A 15,651-nucleotide genomic window follows, 5' to 3' on the forward strand; every position below is an offset into this window, starting at 1 on the left:
CCTTTAATGAAGTATTTAACCAGTAGAAGCTTCTTTATCTCTCAATCCCAGAGAAAGGAACAGAGCTGGTGAAGAGTATGGAGCATAAGTCCTCTTAGGAATGGATGAGAGAGCTGGGGGGCCCAGCCTGGGGAAAAGGAGGCTCAGGGGACCCTCTAGCTCTCCACAACACCCTGATAGGAGGGAGTAGCTAGGGGAGGTCAGGCTCTGCTCCTAGGGAAACAAGGACAGGATATGAGGAAACGGCATCAAGTTGTACCAGGAAAATTTCAGGTTGGACATCAGGAGTAGTTTCTTCCTGGAAGGGGTGGTCAGACATTGAAGTCTTCCCAGGGAGATGATGCAGTTGCCATACCTGGAGGTGTCCAAGGAATGCCTGAATGTGTCACTCAGTGCTCTGGGCTGAGTGGTAAGGTGTTTATCAGTCACAGGTTGGACTTGATTACACAGGTTTGACTTGATGAGCTTGGAGGGCTTTTCCAACCTTAAAGATTCTGGAATTCCGTGGTTCTCCTAGTGTGGATGGTTCTTCCTTCTCCCAGTCCCTGCCTTTGCCCCTGCAGCTCTGGCAGTGTGACTGGGTCACTTCCTAGAGAAGACTGGGGCACAAATACTGAGAACCTCAGACTTCTCAGGCACAAACACTGAGAACCTCAGACTTCTCAACGTCCTGGGTAAGCAGGTGTCCCGCTCCCTTATGGAGAAGGCCCACATTTTCCCCTGTCTTCTTTTTATTACCAATGTATCTATAGAAGCTTTTCTGTTGCCCTTGATGTCCCTGGCCAGACTTAACTCCACCAGGGTTTCAGGTTTCCTAACCTGATCCCTGGCTGCTCAATCTCTCTGTATTCCTCCTAGGCTGCCTGTCTTTGCTTCCACACTCCTTGAGTTTGTCCAGGAGCTCCTTATTCACCCTCACAGGCCTCCTGGAGTTTTTGCCCAAATTCCTCATGCTTGGGATGCATCACTCCTGAGCTTGGCGGTGAGCCTTAAATATGAACAAGCTCTCCTGGACCCCTCTTCCCTCCAGGGCTTTATTCCATGAGACTCAACCAAGGAGATACCTGAAGAGGCATCCTGAATCCCAGGGCGCACTGTGCCTTCCTTATTGCCCTGAGGATCCTGAATCCACCATTCAGTTAGTTCAGCCCAGGCTGCCCTTGAGCTTCTCATTCCCTACCAAGTCGTCCTTGGTGGTGAGCACAAGGTCCAGCACAGCTCCTCTCCTTGCTGGCTCCTCTCTCACTTGCAGGAGTTTATCCTCAATGCATCCCAGAACCTCCTGGATCAATTATGCTCTGCTGTGTTGTGAACGTGACACTGCTATTGTCTGTCCAGAGCTTCATCTGATGGGTGTTCTTGGTACAGCCCCCTGAAAGCCACCCCCAGGTGGCTTCCTGGGCTGCACCTGGCAATGGCCAGATCTGGGTCAGTGCTGGGCTTGGCTACCTCAGATTTATGATCGGACTTTGTGATCTTGAGGGCCTTTTCCAATCTAAATGATCCAATGATTCTGTGTCTAGGATAGACCTCTGTGAAGGCTTGTGCCTCACACAGAAATTCTGGGGCTGCTGTGGTGGGTCAGGGACTGCAAGGCACCAGGTCTGGCTGATGTTGGCAACTTGCCCAGCACTATCTTCACTTCCTGATCTCTTCTGTCCAGCACTCACTGCCATCTCTGCTCTTTGGACTCTGAAATTCCTAACGGGTCTCCCACTGATTCTTGCCAGGAATTTGCTTGAAGTTGTAATTCATATCCTAAATCCATGGATTTGTATGTACTTAGCACAGCAATCTGGGTGTGTAACACTTTCCTGCCAGCCTGGGCTGCATTCAGGAATGGCCACCAGCCACCTTCACTCCTGGGGTGACAAGAACTCTTGTTCTTGTCACAGACTTCATAAATCGCAGGAATTCAAGGATGAACAGGGCAGCAAAATCCAATTCATGCTGCAGATGGTCTGGATGAGGAGCTTCTCCAACAGCCTCAAGGTCCTTGGCTGTCAGAAGCCGCTTTGCTCCTCTTGGCAAAACTTTCCCCCATCGGCACATCAAGAGGCTTCTCTTGGCTCTCAGTGATCCCTGCAACCTTGCACTGGTGGTGTTCCAAGGAAGAGCTCTTTCTTCCATACTTCGTTGCTGAACTGCACCAGATGTTTTCCATCACTATACTGGACATAGCCCATTCACCTTCTTCCATCAAATCCTGGTCACATTTCTTCAAAATTTTGCAGTGAGGCTTCTTCTCCAAATGTTACTGTCTCTCAAAAAACTCAGGCAAATGGACTACTTTGTTAGGGTAAAAGAGATTCTATGAGAAAGATGGTGCATTGTAGAATGTGGAATCCTCACGTGAAACAAGAGGGTAAGAGAACTCTGCTTCATTAATTTTTTTGGAGATAATTGGAAAATAAAGACATTTGTTAGAGAACAGTGAGCAAAGTCTGTTGGAAGAGTATCTACCAGGTGACTGCAGCACCAGACACATGACACAAGGCTGCATCCATCTCCTTCCCAAGATGGAGGAATTTAATTTCATCCTTTTAGGAGGGATGGAGTCAATGTCCTTCATGGTAGCCCCATGTCATGCCTGGGATTTTGAGGAGACTGCTGATCACAAACCCATGTTTTGAGGAGAGCTCCCACAACATCCAGATTTTCTCCTCTTGCTGTGCAACCCCTAGCAGGCTTGGGATGGACAGGAATTTGGGGATGGACAAGAAACTGGGAAGAAACACAGCCAGGACAGTCTTCCCAGACTGATCAAAGGCATATTCCATACCACAGGAGGCCATGCTCAGCAAATAAATGCTCTATAAAAGCAGGAAGATGGAAGTACATTTCCGGTCAAAGTATTTGTCTTCCAGGTGAATACTGTGCACAGTGAGACCCCAGAAATTGCCAATCTTCTGCCTGCTGACAGGACATGGTGACTGAATTCCTGATTTTACTTTTTGTGCAAGCGGCTTTTGCCTGACCTGTTAAACTCCTTTATCGCCACCCACAATTCCATTCTTCCTTTTTCCCACATGCCACAGGAGGGGAGTGAGTGGAGCAGTTGGGTGTCTGGGAGTTGGCCAAAGTCAATTCTGTCCCAAAACACCCATTCCATACACAGTGAGCCCATGGATACCAAACTACCATCCCAACTTGCTTGTTCCACCACACTTCCCTCCTACCAAGTAATCTCAATCACTGCAGAGTTTATTTCCATTATTCACCTGCCCTCCTCACCCACCACTGTGCATCTGGTCCATCACCTTGGTCTAGCTTAAGCTCTCCCCATTCCTGTAAGTGTCGCCAGCCAGGCTGGATGGGGCTCAGAGCAACGTGGGATAGTGGGAGGTGTTCCTGCCCATGGCACGGGGTAGAATGAGATGAGCTTTAAGATCCCTTACACCCCAAACCCTTCTCTGATTCTGTGATTCTTCAGAGCAGGAACTTCCTTCTTCTTGTCTTGTAAAAACCTCTCCCGCCTCTCCAACCCACTGTGAAAACTTAAATAAATAAGGAATATGGGACTAAACTCTCCAAGAAACATCTATCCTCCACCAAAAACGTATAGATAAACTGGGCATCCATGGGATAAGAAATTAAAACCCTGCAGATGAAAATTTAATTAAAATTAAACAACATAAGAATAAATACAAAATTAAGGACAGTAAAAAAATCCTTCTGTGAACACAAATCTGCAGCGGAGCTCTGCCAGGATTGGTGATGTTTAACATAAATATAAACAGACAGGAACAAAACAACAACAAACTCTGTTGGCAAAAAAAAATTATTAATCGGTGAAATGGAAACTGAGAAACTGCAGAAGGAACCTGCAAGGATCAAAGACACGGACAACATAGGACAAGGAAAAGTGTCCCTACACATAGAACAGAGCACAGTGGGGAAATACATGCCAAGTTCTACAAAAATTAGGATGCAAAGACAGTCTGAGGGCACATCCCCTATTACAAGGCAAACTAAGGTACCATAAGTGAAGGTGGCAAGAGACATGTTCAAACAACAACAAATTAAAAGACACTCATTGAGGATTGCTAAAGATACCATCCATGGATAAAGTAGTCTTTTAGCTTCAAGAAATTATTATTAACATAATTCTGTTAAAAAAAAAATACACCCCAGCCTTCCAAAACAACCGCACAACCAAATTTCCACATTGCACAGCTGGCCATGGCCTTATAAAGGCTCACAATGATGACAGAGAGAGCCATGAATCCAAACAACTGTCACAGGACTCCTCCTGCCTCTGTCTTCACATCTGGAAGAGGTTTTCTATAAACATCTGCACTGTTACTGTCTAAAGTCTATTTCCCAGATTCTTTAAATAGCATTTATTAACCATGGACTGTTGACCTCTTCTGAAAATTAATAGCTCTCAGGAATTCATCAAAATTCTCATGCACATGAGAAAAACAAACAAAAAAAGTATCTACAACTAGGGTTTGCAGCTCTAAGAGCCAGGCTGTGGAATTCGAAAGGGGAAAGTTTATTTGCTGAGACTAATACAGAACCCCCTCAATTCAAAATATGGGGAATATGCTAGTAAAAATGCCCTTTGTCTGTACTCTTGCATCATGTCCCAGAAGTAGAATTTGGTGGTCCAAGTCCCTTATTTCTGGCATTTAACAAAAACCTACACTTCTCTAAACACACACATACTTAAACTTCATCTGGTTCTTCCATCTACTAGAAATATTCATTTAAGCATGGGATTTCCTCTTGAAGTCACTGAAGAGGTGATGCACGAAGTTGGGATCCCCAGGGCAGGCGCCTCAGCTCTGATGCATTTCCCGGCGCATTTCCTCCAGTGCTGCGTTCTGCTGCCGCAGGGCCTGCTTCAGTCGCTTGATTTTTTCATCCCGTATTGTCTCATCCAAGTCTGGGGGAGCCACTGGGAAAGCATCATCTCGGAAAGAACCTTCCAGAATGGAAGTATTCTCTTCAGAAGTCACTAAAACTGAAATTTCTGGGTGGGTAGTGTCACTGTACTGGGGGAATGTGTCTTGCTCCAAGTCCCTCTCTTGGGACACTCCAACAAAGCCAGTGGGAACACTTGGCTGTGGTGAGGCTGGTGCAGGTGAAACACTCCTGTTAAGTGCACTGGAACTTGAGCTGGTGATCTCTAAACTGGGACTTGTGGCTGATTTGATCGAAGTTCTCTTCCTCTTGCCACTGTGCGACAAAGGTGAGGATTTTATTTTCCTTTTCCTAATCAAATCCTCTTCCAGATCCACAATTATCTGCACAGTTAGAAATAGACAAAATTCACTTCTGTTAAACTCAGCATCAGTTACATTATAACACCAAGTTCTCTGAGCACAAATTACAAGTTCTTTGTTGCAAGGTTGGAACTGCCTGGAAGAAGTTTCTTTCAGCAAAAGAACAAACATATTTTGGGTTTGATGTTTTTCTAGCAAAGATTCCCAGTTAACAATTCCAGACACTGAAATCCTTCCTTAGTCAATGCTGCATGTCTGCCTTTCCTGGCCATGTCCATCATCTCCTGTGGCTGTTTAAGTTAACACTACTGCAGGACAAGAACTTTCTAATTTAATGGGAAAAGTCAGTGTAGAATTCTTCTTGTCTACATTTCCAAAACCTCAATCTGAGGAGTAATGCCCATTATAAGACTAAAGTCCTCATAGATGTTTTATTATTTGAATAATGGAATCACATCCTGGTTTGAGTTCCGAGACCTTAAATCCCATTCCATTCCACCCCCTGCCATGGGCAAGCACACCTTCCATCAGACCAGGTTGCTCCAAGCTCCATCCAAACTGGCCTTGGACACTTCTAAGGGATGGGTTAATGCTAATGTTAATGTTAAGAGCACCCATGGATCTGCTCAGTTATTAGCACAAAATTAGTAAACCTGAGAAAGTCTTTGACTGAGTTCTGTACAATCACACAGAAGAAAATGTAGCTGAACAGAAATACTTAGATGGGTAAAATCTTTTCCATGCATTAACATGGAAATTCTTCCTTCCAGAAGTACTCAACCGATGACTAAGTTTGTAACAACATTTGTAATTCTAAAGATTGCACAGATCCAGAAGTAAATTCTTTTAATTTCAAGTAAACCATTCCTCTGCCTGTACCCACTGCTTTGCTAGACAAACATAACCATCTGCAGAGGCTTAAATATAAATAAGGATCCCAAGATCAGGTCCCTATTCCAACAAGGACCATCACCATAGTAGTAGGGACAGTCTTCTCAAAAGCATTTGTTGTTCAAGTTTCCTCTAGCAGGACCCAAAATTGAGAATAAAAATTCCTAAAGGGTACTTGAGTCACAGAAATCTCAAACAAGTTCTAGGAACAATTCCCATAAAGATCCAAACAACTCCTGACTCTCCTGGTGAATCTAGAGGTGGGAGGTTCCAAACACCCACAGCTCCATACTGACTATACATATGCTGCCTTCTGAGTGTGTTTAGCACTGAAAAATCCCAAGTACCTTTTCTTCTTTGACATATTCTTGATGATGACTGATTACTTCCACATCCAATGAGGATGAACTGCAAGACTCATTTTTCCTTTCCAAGCTGTCACTGGAACAAACCCTTTCATCTGGATTCTCACATGAGGCCCTTAATGGTACTCTCGTAAGGTAAACTCTCTCCTCCTTAAAGAGACCAAACTTTTTCCTTAATTCCAAGTATTGTCTCCAGTGTTTGTGCTCTTGGTGTTTGATTTGAATAATCTTTCCTGGTGAATCCATCTTTACACATTTGATCTGAAATACAGAAACAGTGAAAGAGCCATCAATCACTCTCACATTATATATATCTATAAATAGATAACATATATTGATATACAAAAAGTAGGTACTAGAACGACAGGTGAGCATTTATTTTGACTGCTATTCTTCAAGAAGATACATTTAACACAGGTAACATTTGACAAGGATAAGCCGATTTTGATAAGTTATATGCCAATTATCATAGGTCTAACACTTGTTATTTAACACCCCAAGTACATTGTGGAACATCCTGAAAATGTACAGGCCAACCAGACACCACAGAAATAAAAAAAGCAACAAGAGAATCACTTGTTCTACCCTTTCAAAGTACCAAAGAAAGAGAAGGGGAGAGCAGGTAGTGTCTTTACTCTGCAATCCAGGGCTTTGCAAATTTAGGGACAAGAACACCAAATTTGCTGAGCTATTTCTCACCAAAGTTAAAGCAAATGCAAATGCTGAGACTCCGCACCACACAGCACTGAAGCAAATAAATGGTATTTCAACCATTCTTCAGGTGACAAACCATCAAAAAACTATGTCTTAAGAGTCTGTTTCAACAATTAAATGTCTAAAATTTGTAAAAATACATTTTGATGACATTTCTGTTCTTCCTGGACAACATAAACAAATTTCAGATTTTTTTCTTTGGAGACAAATTCATTCTGGCCTTTGGAGCTACTAAAAACATGACCCCCCCCAGTCCTGTGTGGGGAGTTTGGAGATTGGAGGTTTACAACTTTTAATGTATTTTCAACATTATGACCTTAAAAGAATATGTCAATGCAGTCATTAAGGATCTCAAGAGTTCCTTCTGCCTGGCATGGACCCAGGAGAGAAGGACGTGGACCCTCCCCACCAGGGCAGGGGAGGAAGGAAACAGCTCCTGGCCACGGCTGTCAGAGCAAGTGGAGCTGGGAGCTGACAGTGCCACACCAGAGCTGTCTCTGGAGGACAAATTCTGCTCTTCCAATTTATCTTCCTCTTGTGAAGCCACAAACTCATCCTTCTCTACCCTGCATCACCCCTACAGCCCTAAGGTTGTGCTGTAAGCATGCGGCATCAACATCTAAGAGCTCAAACCACGAGCAGCCCCCCTGGAGTTCAGTTATTGCTTACCATTTATCTTGGGAAGAAATCAAAAGCCACCTTTCCTCTGCCCCTTTCTTTTCAATGCATTTCTCATTTGCACAGTGCACAATTATTGGTGAAAAGGCCATTTACTGACTAGAACCAACTTTAGAACAGCATTTCCAGGATACCTGGTTACAAAAAATGTGTGAACTCATCACAAGTTATTTTATCCACCTAAAACCAGGACCACAGAACTACTGACCAGACACTGATCAGCATGTTTATGATAGATTTATTACCTTTGGCCAGTCTTCACTGACAGCACATTCCTGCTTAGCCTGAAGTAACACAGCCCCTGCTGCTCTTGGGGAATGACTCATGTCTTTGCCATTTTGCCACACACCTTCCTGCATCCCTACTGCTGGAACTGGGATCACTTCACTGCAAGAAACGCTCTTGGTGATGGGCAAACTCTGTTTTTGGATTACAGTGGGATCCTGCTGATTAGCACTTGGTGTCAGCAGAGCTGCAGGTGTGGATTTTAAATCGTTTCTTAAGCTAACTGGTGATGAATTTTTGGAACCTGTACATGGTTTTGGGTCTTTCTGAGACAGCACCACTCCTTTGCTTTTTGACAACACCAGATTCACCACTTTGCTGGTTATTTTATTAACTTCAGTAGAATCAATTTGCTTGGGTGTCTCCTTTTTAAATAAAGCATCAGAAGAGGAAGATGTCTGCTTGTCAGCCTGGGCTGACAGAACATCAGAGCCTCTTTTGGTCAATAAATAGACTTTCCCATTGTACATGACCAGAGCATTATCTTTTAAAGGTGTGATTTTGGTTTGGCTTCCACCAGGACCATTAGAACAGAGTGGCAAAATATTTGCAGGGTTAACTTCTACATTCTTTGTGTCTGACAAAGTTTTCAGGATCTTGGAAGCCACATTATTTGAAGACTTTACAGGGATAAGACAAGCTGCTGAGAGCGGGGCAGTTTCTTGCACAATCCATTTCAAGGGAGTCTGCTGGCACTGCCGCCCCTTGGATGTGACTGGTTTGGGAGAAGAACCAGATCCCTTTTGGGCAGCTGTCACTATCAGTGTCTTTGAAACTTCTGTGGCAGGTTTGGGACAAAAGCTCTGCAAGCGCTTGGGCAAGACTTCGGAGGTTTTCACTGTGTTCACAGGTGACACGTAAATCACTGTTGGCGTTTTTGTACTCTCAGCCCCTTCAGACACATTGGTGGCTGCAGCTGCCAGGATTTTTTGCTGTATTGCAGGTGGCAAAATAGATGCTGGGACATATTTCACTTCTGCATCAGCTGGAATCTGGAGGTGGTGTCCAGAGGGCAGCACTGGAGACTTGACAGTCACTGGGAGGGGTTTGGTGTTCACCACCATGTAGGTTGTGCTGTTCTGGTGAGAGGAGCTTGTGATGGCCACGTTCTGCAAGGACACTCCATCCATGGGCACAGAGCTGCTCTGGGCATTGGCAGGTGCACTTGGAATCAAGCTTTCCTTTTCAGAACCCACCCTAGCACTTTCCTGCTTGTCTAATGTCCTTGTAAGAATAATCTCTCCAGGATTAGAAGGCTGAAAAATCGGTATCTTAACAGATGAAGGTGCAGCAGTATTGCCAATCTGTGTCTTAAAATTAAGATGGACTGGGCTAGAAACATCTGCATTAGAATTATTTGGCATGGCTGGAGACTGAACTATTGGCACAAAGCTTCCAGAAGTTTTAGAAATGGGAAGCAATTTCAGAAGGTTTTTTCCATCTGGTCCCGTTGTCTGAATGACTCGGTACATACAGCCTGCAATGCTTAACAAAGAAAAGGGAAAAGAGAGAAAAATGAAAGGCAGTGTAAGTGAATAGGCATAGGCACTTTAATTCACGAGCATCGGTGAACTCTACACCCAGGGCTGAAGTAGATTAACTCCTGGAAATGCCTGAGTTAATCTTCAGGAGCTTCCTACTGACCTACCCAGGTTTCCATTTCAGACCACCTCAGACTGTCCGAAAATAGTGTCCAAAATACTCCAGAGTAGCAAGAAATGGCATCTTTTTCAGATTAAAAGTAAGTTAAAACAGCCCAGGAAATACCTCACATTACCTCTGCTTCCCCTCATGGGGCCTTTAATTTTGAAAATGAAATTAGTACCTCCCAATTTCCCAGAGAAGCCATATTTTTCATTTTCCCACCTCCCTGTTACAATTTATATCCTTCCTGAGTGCTATGAACTATGAATTTCAGGAACATTTCAGGAAAATACAGGCAGAGTAGTTGCATGGCAAGATGGAAGCAGAAATTACTTCAGACACAACAAAGGAATTTGGAAGCAGATGCGTTTATCTTGTGGAACAAGTGGCTCCTGTGTCTCCCTCGCACCTGCCTGGCCATTCTTCAGGCAGATACAGACCACAAAGGTGGTTCACCCTCAAAGAGATGGAAAACCCTCAAATACTACTGGCTTGTAAACATTTTTGAGAACAGAAGTCTAAGTCTGGGAAGGAAAAGGCTTCAAGACCAAGGAGGAACACATGGAAACAGCACTAGGGACATCACAAAGAGAAAACAGAGATTTCTTGCAGGTAAAGGTAAGAACTCAGTAAGAGACCGACATATCTTGTCAAAACACAAGTTAGTTGCGACTGTTCCAAATGCCAAGGTTTTCTGAGTCCATGGCAAGACAAAGAAAATTTTCTAGTGTGGGGGAGTTTGCCCAAAGCAGGCTCTTCTGCAAAGAGCTCCTGGACTCTGAGCAGAGCAATCTACTGCCCAAAGCACTGCAGAGAACATGTGGGCAAACAGAGCTGCCCTCACTGGAATAAAAAGACCAAATTACTGGAAGTTATTTCCTGACAGCAGATCCACAGCAATCAAAAGGCAGAGCTGCCAACTCCACCTGGAGTCACCAAGAGCACCACCTCCATCCCATCGACCTCCTGCATCAATAAATGCCTTGGGAAGACGAACATGGGAGTAGTTCCCAGTCCAATCCCAATGACATCAGTGCTGTGTTCTGCTTACTGTCAGGTAGTTTTGAAACCAGCATTTTTTTTGTCTTTTCAGGCTTCTGACTCAGCTTGGAGCAGTGGCTGGGAGAGCTCTGTCCTGCACCCCACCACTGTGTCTGTCCAAGAGTCAGCCAATCTTTGCCTTTTCCCATCAAGTAGGAAGTCACAAGAATGCTCTTCACTCCCAAAGCTGGGCAGCTGCTGCTGCAGGGTCCCATTCCCCTGGGGACTGACACAAACACCCCACTACTGTCTGCCCAACACACAAAGGCATCAGGGACACAGAGCTTTCTTTGCTGTGACCTTGGAATTAACTCCCACGCCTAGTATTTTGGTAAAATGCCTCATTTCTGGTCACAATGTGTGAAAATTGAGATTTTTACATTTTTACATGAGGTATCAGTGCAGTGGGAAGGAAATTCTGCAGTACTTTTGTTTTTAAGGTACTGAAAATTAAAATATGGGCAATATATCCCACAGTTCCTAATGGAAGCTGTCATTGAAGGGCTTAGGAGCAAAATGGAATTGGATGCTATGGAATCAGAAATGAGACTTGAGATGGGCTAGCACTGACAGGTAACAATCCGACAGAAAACAGTTTTGCTTAAACGAAGAGGAAGTAGAAACATTTGTGTGTTTGAACATAATTAAAGCAGAGAAAAAAGACTTTTGGAGAACTTTATACCTTCTAGCACTACTGACAATGCAAATGAGGAACAGCAGCAGCTCCTGGACCACACTTGGTCTGTTCTGTGCTTTGAATCTCTCAACACTTCTTTCATAATTTCATGATCTACAGCCTCAACTTTGCTTCTACATATAAGAAGTAAAGGCAAATTCAGAAGGATTTTTTCAGCAAGTCCCACAAACATGGAAGTGCTGAACAGGGAAACCAGCACTTACCTACACCCCCAACTAACTACGGCTGCAAACTGGCACCAAGAACAAACCTCTAAAGAGGCTTGTTTCTCCACCTGTCAAAGCAAGGGGACACTTCTAACTTTTGTGCAAGAGGAGGGGGAGCAGATCAGAGGGAGAGGAAGGAAGAGAAACAGGGAGAGATGAGCTGACAATGTATTTGCATCACTGTGTTCCTCTGCCAGTTTCCAGCACTCACCTCCACATTCACCTCCAGCTCAACGGACTTAAAACCTGGTTTTGACTGTGCAACAAACAGGGACTTTAAAAGTAGACTGGGAGAAAAAGCACCAGTAAAAAAAATCTCATTTCCCTGAATTTCAGATCATTCTGCTTTTAATGATTACAGATGGCAACTGTAGCTTTTTATCTCCATGAAAAAGAGCAAGACACCCCAAAATCATAATCGTCTACAAAACAGCATTCTTTAACTTGAAATAAGTATCAGGTATTTACATGTTTGGAGAATGACAAAAAGCTAAAGGATAGGCAAGAGAGAAAGGAAATCCAATAAGATATTGAGAAGTAGAATTCACAAATATTTACTCAAACGACAGAGGAGAGAAAGAATCACGGCAAATCTTTTTAGTTCTCTAAGTTGAAAAGGCTTCATTGCAACAAATTCACATCATAAAGCCTTTCCCAGGTGAAGTTTCATGTTACCAGAATAAAATAAAGCACTGTCCCCATACATTTCTGAGTGATGAAGAAGAGAGTTAGAAGTTGTTTCCCTTCAGTCTTCAAGATCACTGCTTCCTTGAATTAATGAATCTTTAAGAATGTCTTAAGTAGAATGAAAAAAACTCCCTCAGTATTCCCTTTTTAGGGTATCAGATTAATTTGGTTAAAGAACAAGCTAATTTCTTTTCCTAGTGGAAAAAAAAAAAAAAAGAAATCTGTATCATACCAGGTTGTCCTTGGGGACTTCTCCCATAGTTATTGAAGTAGAGTTTTCTTTCTCCTCTTCATGCTCCTTCACTTCCAACCCCGTAAGAATAGATCTCCTCAAGTCTCATATACAAACACTCAGAAATAATTGTGTTGTTATGATACTTTAGAAAGGCCTAAGGCAGATCCATGAACAAACCTTGAAGGAAATAAACTCACAGAAGACCAAAAAAATGGTGGCCTGGAAAAAAATCTTATTTAACATCACCAGAGAAATTATCAAATTCAATAAAAACAATCAAATAAAATTCTGTGACATTTACAGAGGGACCTGTTAACCAGATCACATTTTTTTTACCCAAAAAGGAGATTTCTTTTGGAGAACAGTCTGTGTGTGGCAACACCAACACCTCCCTATGGATGTGGCATTAAGGAAGGCAAGAAAGCAGAGAGAACAGAAAGAGACTGGGAGAGTTATTTCTTTAATTACTTATTTCAAAACAGAAAAAAATAAAAAGAATAATCTACATTTTCTTCAGTTCACCAAAATTCCTGTTTTCTTAACCAGACACACCAGTTTTACTGTCCAGACTTCTCTCTCTGTTCATTACTCTCAGTAAGCAGCACAAAACACAAAATACTGAGTATTCAAACATTCAGTTTCTGTCCTTTATGCTTGCATTAACAAAACCACCCTTGGAATATTTTCAGGAAATAGGAATATTTATTTCTGCCAAATAAATTCATTCACCAAATCCAATGCAAACACCAGCACATGATTCCCACACAAATTCTGACAGTGCCATTAAAAAAATGCATCAGTCGAGACCAAAGACACAGATTGGCTCAATTTTGCTGCCAAGTTGTCAGAAGGAACAATGAGCTACTTTTCCATCTACCTTCACTCCCAACTGTTCTTCTAGGCACAACTTGCATCTACAAATGTGAATAAATAACCAGGGACTATGGGCCATTCCAGAGAACCAAAAGAGTTTATTTTAATGGGTTCAGTTGGATCCAGGAAGTAGCAAAGTAACTATTTCTTGTCAATTGGAAATGTGCACCCAGGGACAAAGTAAAATTAATTGATGATTGTAGTTGATACATATTTATTTGATACAGCTGCATTCATTCCATGGGTTATTTGAAAACTGTAATAAAATAATAATAGTAACGATGATAATAAATATATGGTTACATGTAATCTAGATAATATACAATAACCATTATTATCATTATCATAATGTAAAGGAAATAAAGAAATTGATGTTGAATTTGGAGAAATTCTGACCAGAATTTCAGTTCAAGCCATCTCATGATCTGAGGTTTTATCCTAAACCAGAAGCTTTCCATAGTGACAGAAAAAAACCCTTTCTGTTTGACAGTAATTGTTTCTGGGAACTCTTTTCATCCACTGTGTAATATTCCCTGGAGTAGACATAATTGTGGACGTGCAAACTGACAGGAAACACACCCTGTGCTCTACTATCAACCACAGTTCTCCTGATCCATGACTGAATCCTCCTCCACCAGAAAAGCTCTGGTAGAATCTGTGACCATCACAAACACCCAACGTGGATCTCATGGCAGCCTCGGAATTCAGAAATCACCCAGAACTCATCCCTGAACACACAAAGCCCCCTGAGAGCTCCTGAGAGACAAGGAAAGGCATCGGGAGCCAAACCATGGCTGGAGCTGCTGGGCCTGCTGAGCTCCCCAGCGTGAAGCAGGAATGGAAGCACAGAGAGCTGGGCAGCCCGGAGACTTCCCTCGGCACCATTCCTGCCAGGGCAGCCCAGCACGGAGGGACCTGATCAGTGAAACGGACCCAGAGCGTCCAGGGCAGGGAACGGAGCTGGGAAGGGGCTGAGCCCCAGGAGCGGCTGAGGGAGCTGGGAAGGCTCAGCCTGGAGCAAAGGAGGCTCAGGGGACCCGTCTGGCTCTGCACAGCTCCTGACAGGAGAGGACAGCCGGGCTCTGCTCCCTGGGAACAGGGACAGGAGGAGAGGGAATGGCCAGGGAAGGTTCAGGATGGATACTGGGGAAAATTTATTCAAGGAAAGGGTGGCCAAGCATCGGAAAAGGCTTCTCAAGGCAGAGAAGAGGTAGAGTAACCATCCGTGGAAGTGTTAAAAAAAAAGCGTGAATGAGACACTTGGGGACATGGGTTTGTGGTGAATGCGGCAGCGCTGGGGGAACCGTTGGACTCAACTGATCTTTAAGAGCTTTTCCAACGGAAATAATCCCGCGAAAGGTTTAATTCCTCTCCCCGTTTCCGGCTACCTCCAGCACACACCACCCTCACCGCGATGTGACAACAAACACCAAGAGCCCCCGACGGCAAAACACAACCAAAACACGAGCGGCGTCAAGGCGGGGACGGCACCGCACGCGGGAACTGCCCGCAGGCCGGAACGGGAGCGGGAACAGGCGAGGAAAGAGGGAGGGAAGAAGGAAAAGGACAAGGAAAGGATGGGATACAAAGGGATACGAAATAGATGAGAAAGGAAGACATAATAAAGGAATAGAGGAGAAGGAAACGAACAAGACGACGCCCTCCCGGCCGCCCCCCGCCCGTCCCGCCGGGGCCGCCACCGCCATCGCCCCCGCCCTCCCGTTTCCGCCCCCGGGCCCCGGCGGGGCGGGGCGCGGCGGGACCGTACCTGGCGGGGCGTCCCTGCGAGCCGGACCCGCGGGCCCGCCCGTGCTCACAGCCGCGGCCGCCGCTCCGCGCTCCGCGACATGGCGGGGCGGCCCCGCCGCGGCTCCGCATGCGCGCCGCCGCCGCTCGCCCCGCCCCGCCCCGCCGCTTCCGGTTCGCGGCTTCCGGGAACCGGCGCCGCCCGGCGGCCACGAGCGGCACCGCGGGGCTGGAACTTCCGGTGCGGGCGGAAACGGGCGGAAACGGGCACCGGAACGGGCACGGGCACGGGCACCGGAACGGGCACGGGCACCGGAACGGGCACCGGAACGGGCACCGGAACGGGCACCGGAACGGG

At 44.8% G+C, this 15,651-nt stretch overlaps 1 protein-coding gene across 5 annotated transcripts; it reads right to left on the reverse strand.

The window, feature by feature from the left end:
- Positions 1-3,763: 3,763 nt before the first annotated feature.
- On the reverse strand, positions 3,764-15,440 carry LRIF1 (ligand dependent nuclear receptor interacting factor 1). Of its 5 annotated transcripts, XM_085561473.1 has the most exons (6): positions 15,316-15,415; positions 12,672-12,851; positions 11,750-11,820; positions 8,125-9,649; positions 6,470-6,748; positions 3,764-5,252 (listed from the first exon to the last, which is right to left on the reverse strand). In XM_085561473.1, exons 2-6 carry the CDS (start codon positions 12,696-12,698, stop codon positions 4,785-4,787), a joined length of 2,370 nt encoding a protein of 789 aa, XP_085417599.1. In that variant the 5' UTR covers positions 12,699-12,851; positions 15,316-15,415; the 3' UTR covers positions 3,764-4,784. The 5 variants fall into 5 exon arrangements, with proteins under 5 accessions (XP_085417599.1, XP_085417601.1, XP_085417600.1 ...); XM_085561475.1 differs by lacking the exon at positions 12,672-12,851; XM_085561474.1 differs by lacking the exon at positions 11,750-11,820.
- Between the last annotated feature and the right edge of the window lie 211 nt (positions 15,441-15,651).

This window comes from Lonchura striata, chromosome 26, assembly GCF_050655825.1.
Source record: "Lonchura striata isolate lonStrDom1 chromosome 26, ASM5065582v1, whole genome shotgun sequence".
Lineage (NCBI taxonomy): Eukaryota > Metazoa > Chordata > Aves > Passeriformes > Estrildidae > Lonchura > Lonchura striata.

Bases quoted from the DNA above. Each gene is read 5' to 3' on its own strand.
- LRIF1 (XM_085561472.1), bottom strand. From the start codon at position 15,425: ATGCGGAGCCGCGGCGGGGCCGCCCCGCCATGTCGCGGAGCGCGGAGC. The intron at 9,650-15,315 runs GTACGGTCCCGC...TTCTTTGTTAAG, and splicing joins TCGCAGGGACGCCCCGCCAG to CATTGCAGGCTGTATGTACC. The intron at 6,749-8,124 runs GTAATAAATCTA...TCTGTATTTCAG, and splicing joins TCAGTGAAGACTGGCCAAAG to ATCAAATGTGTAAAGATGGA.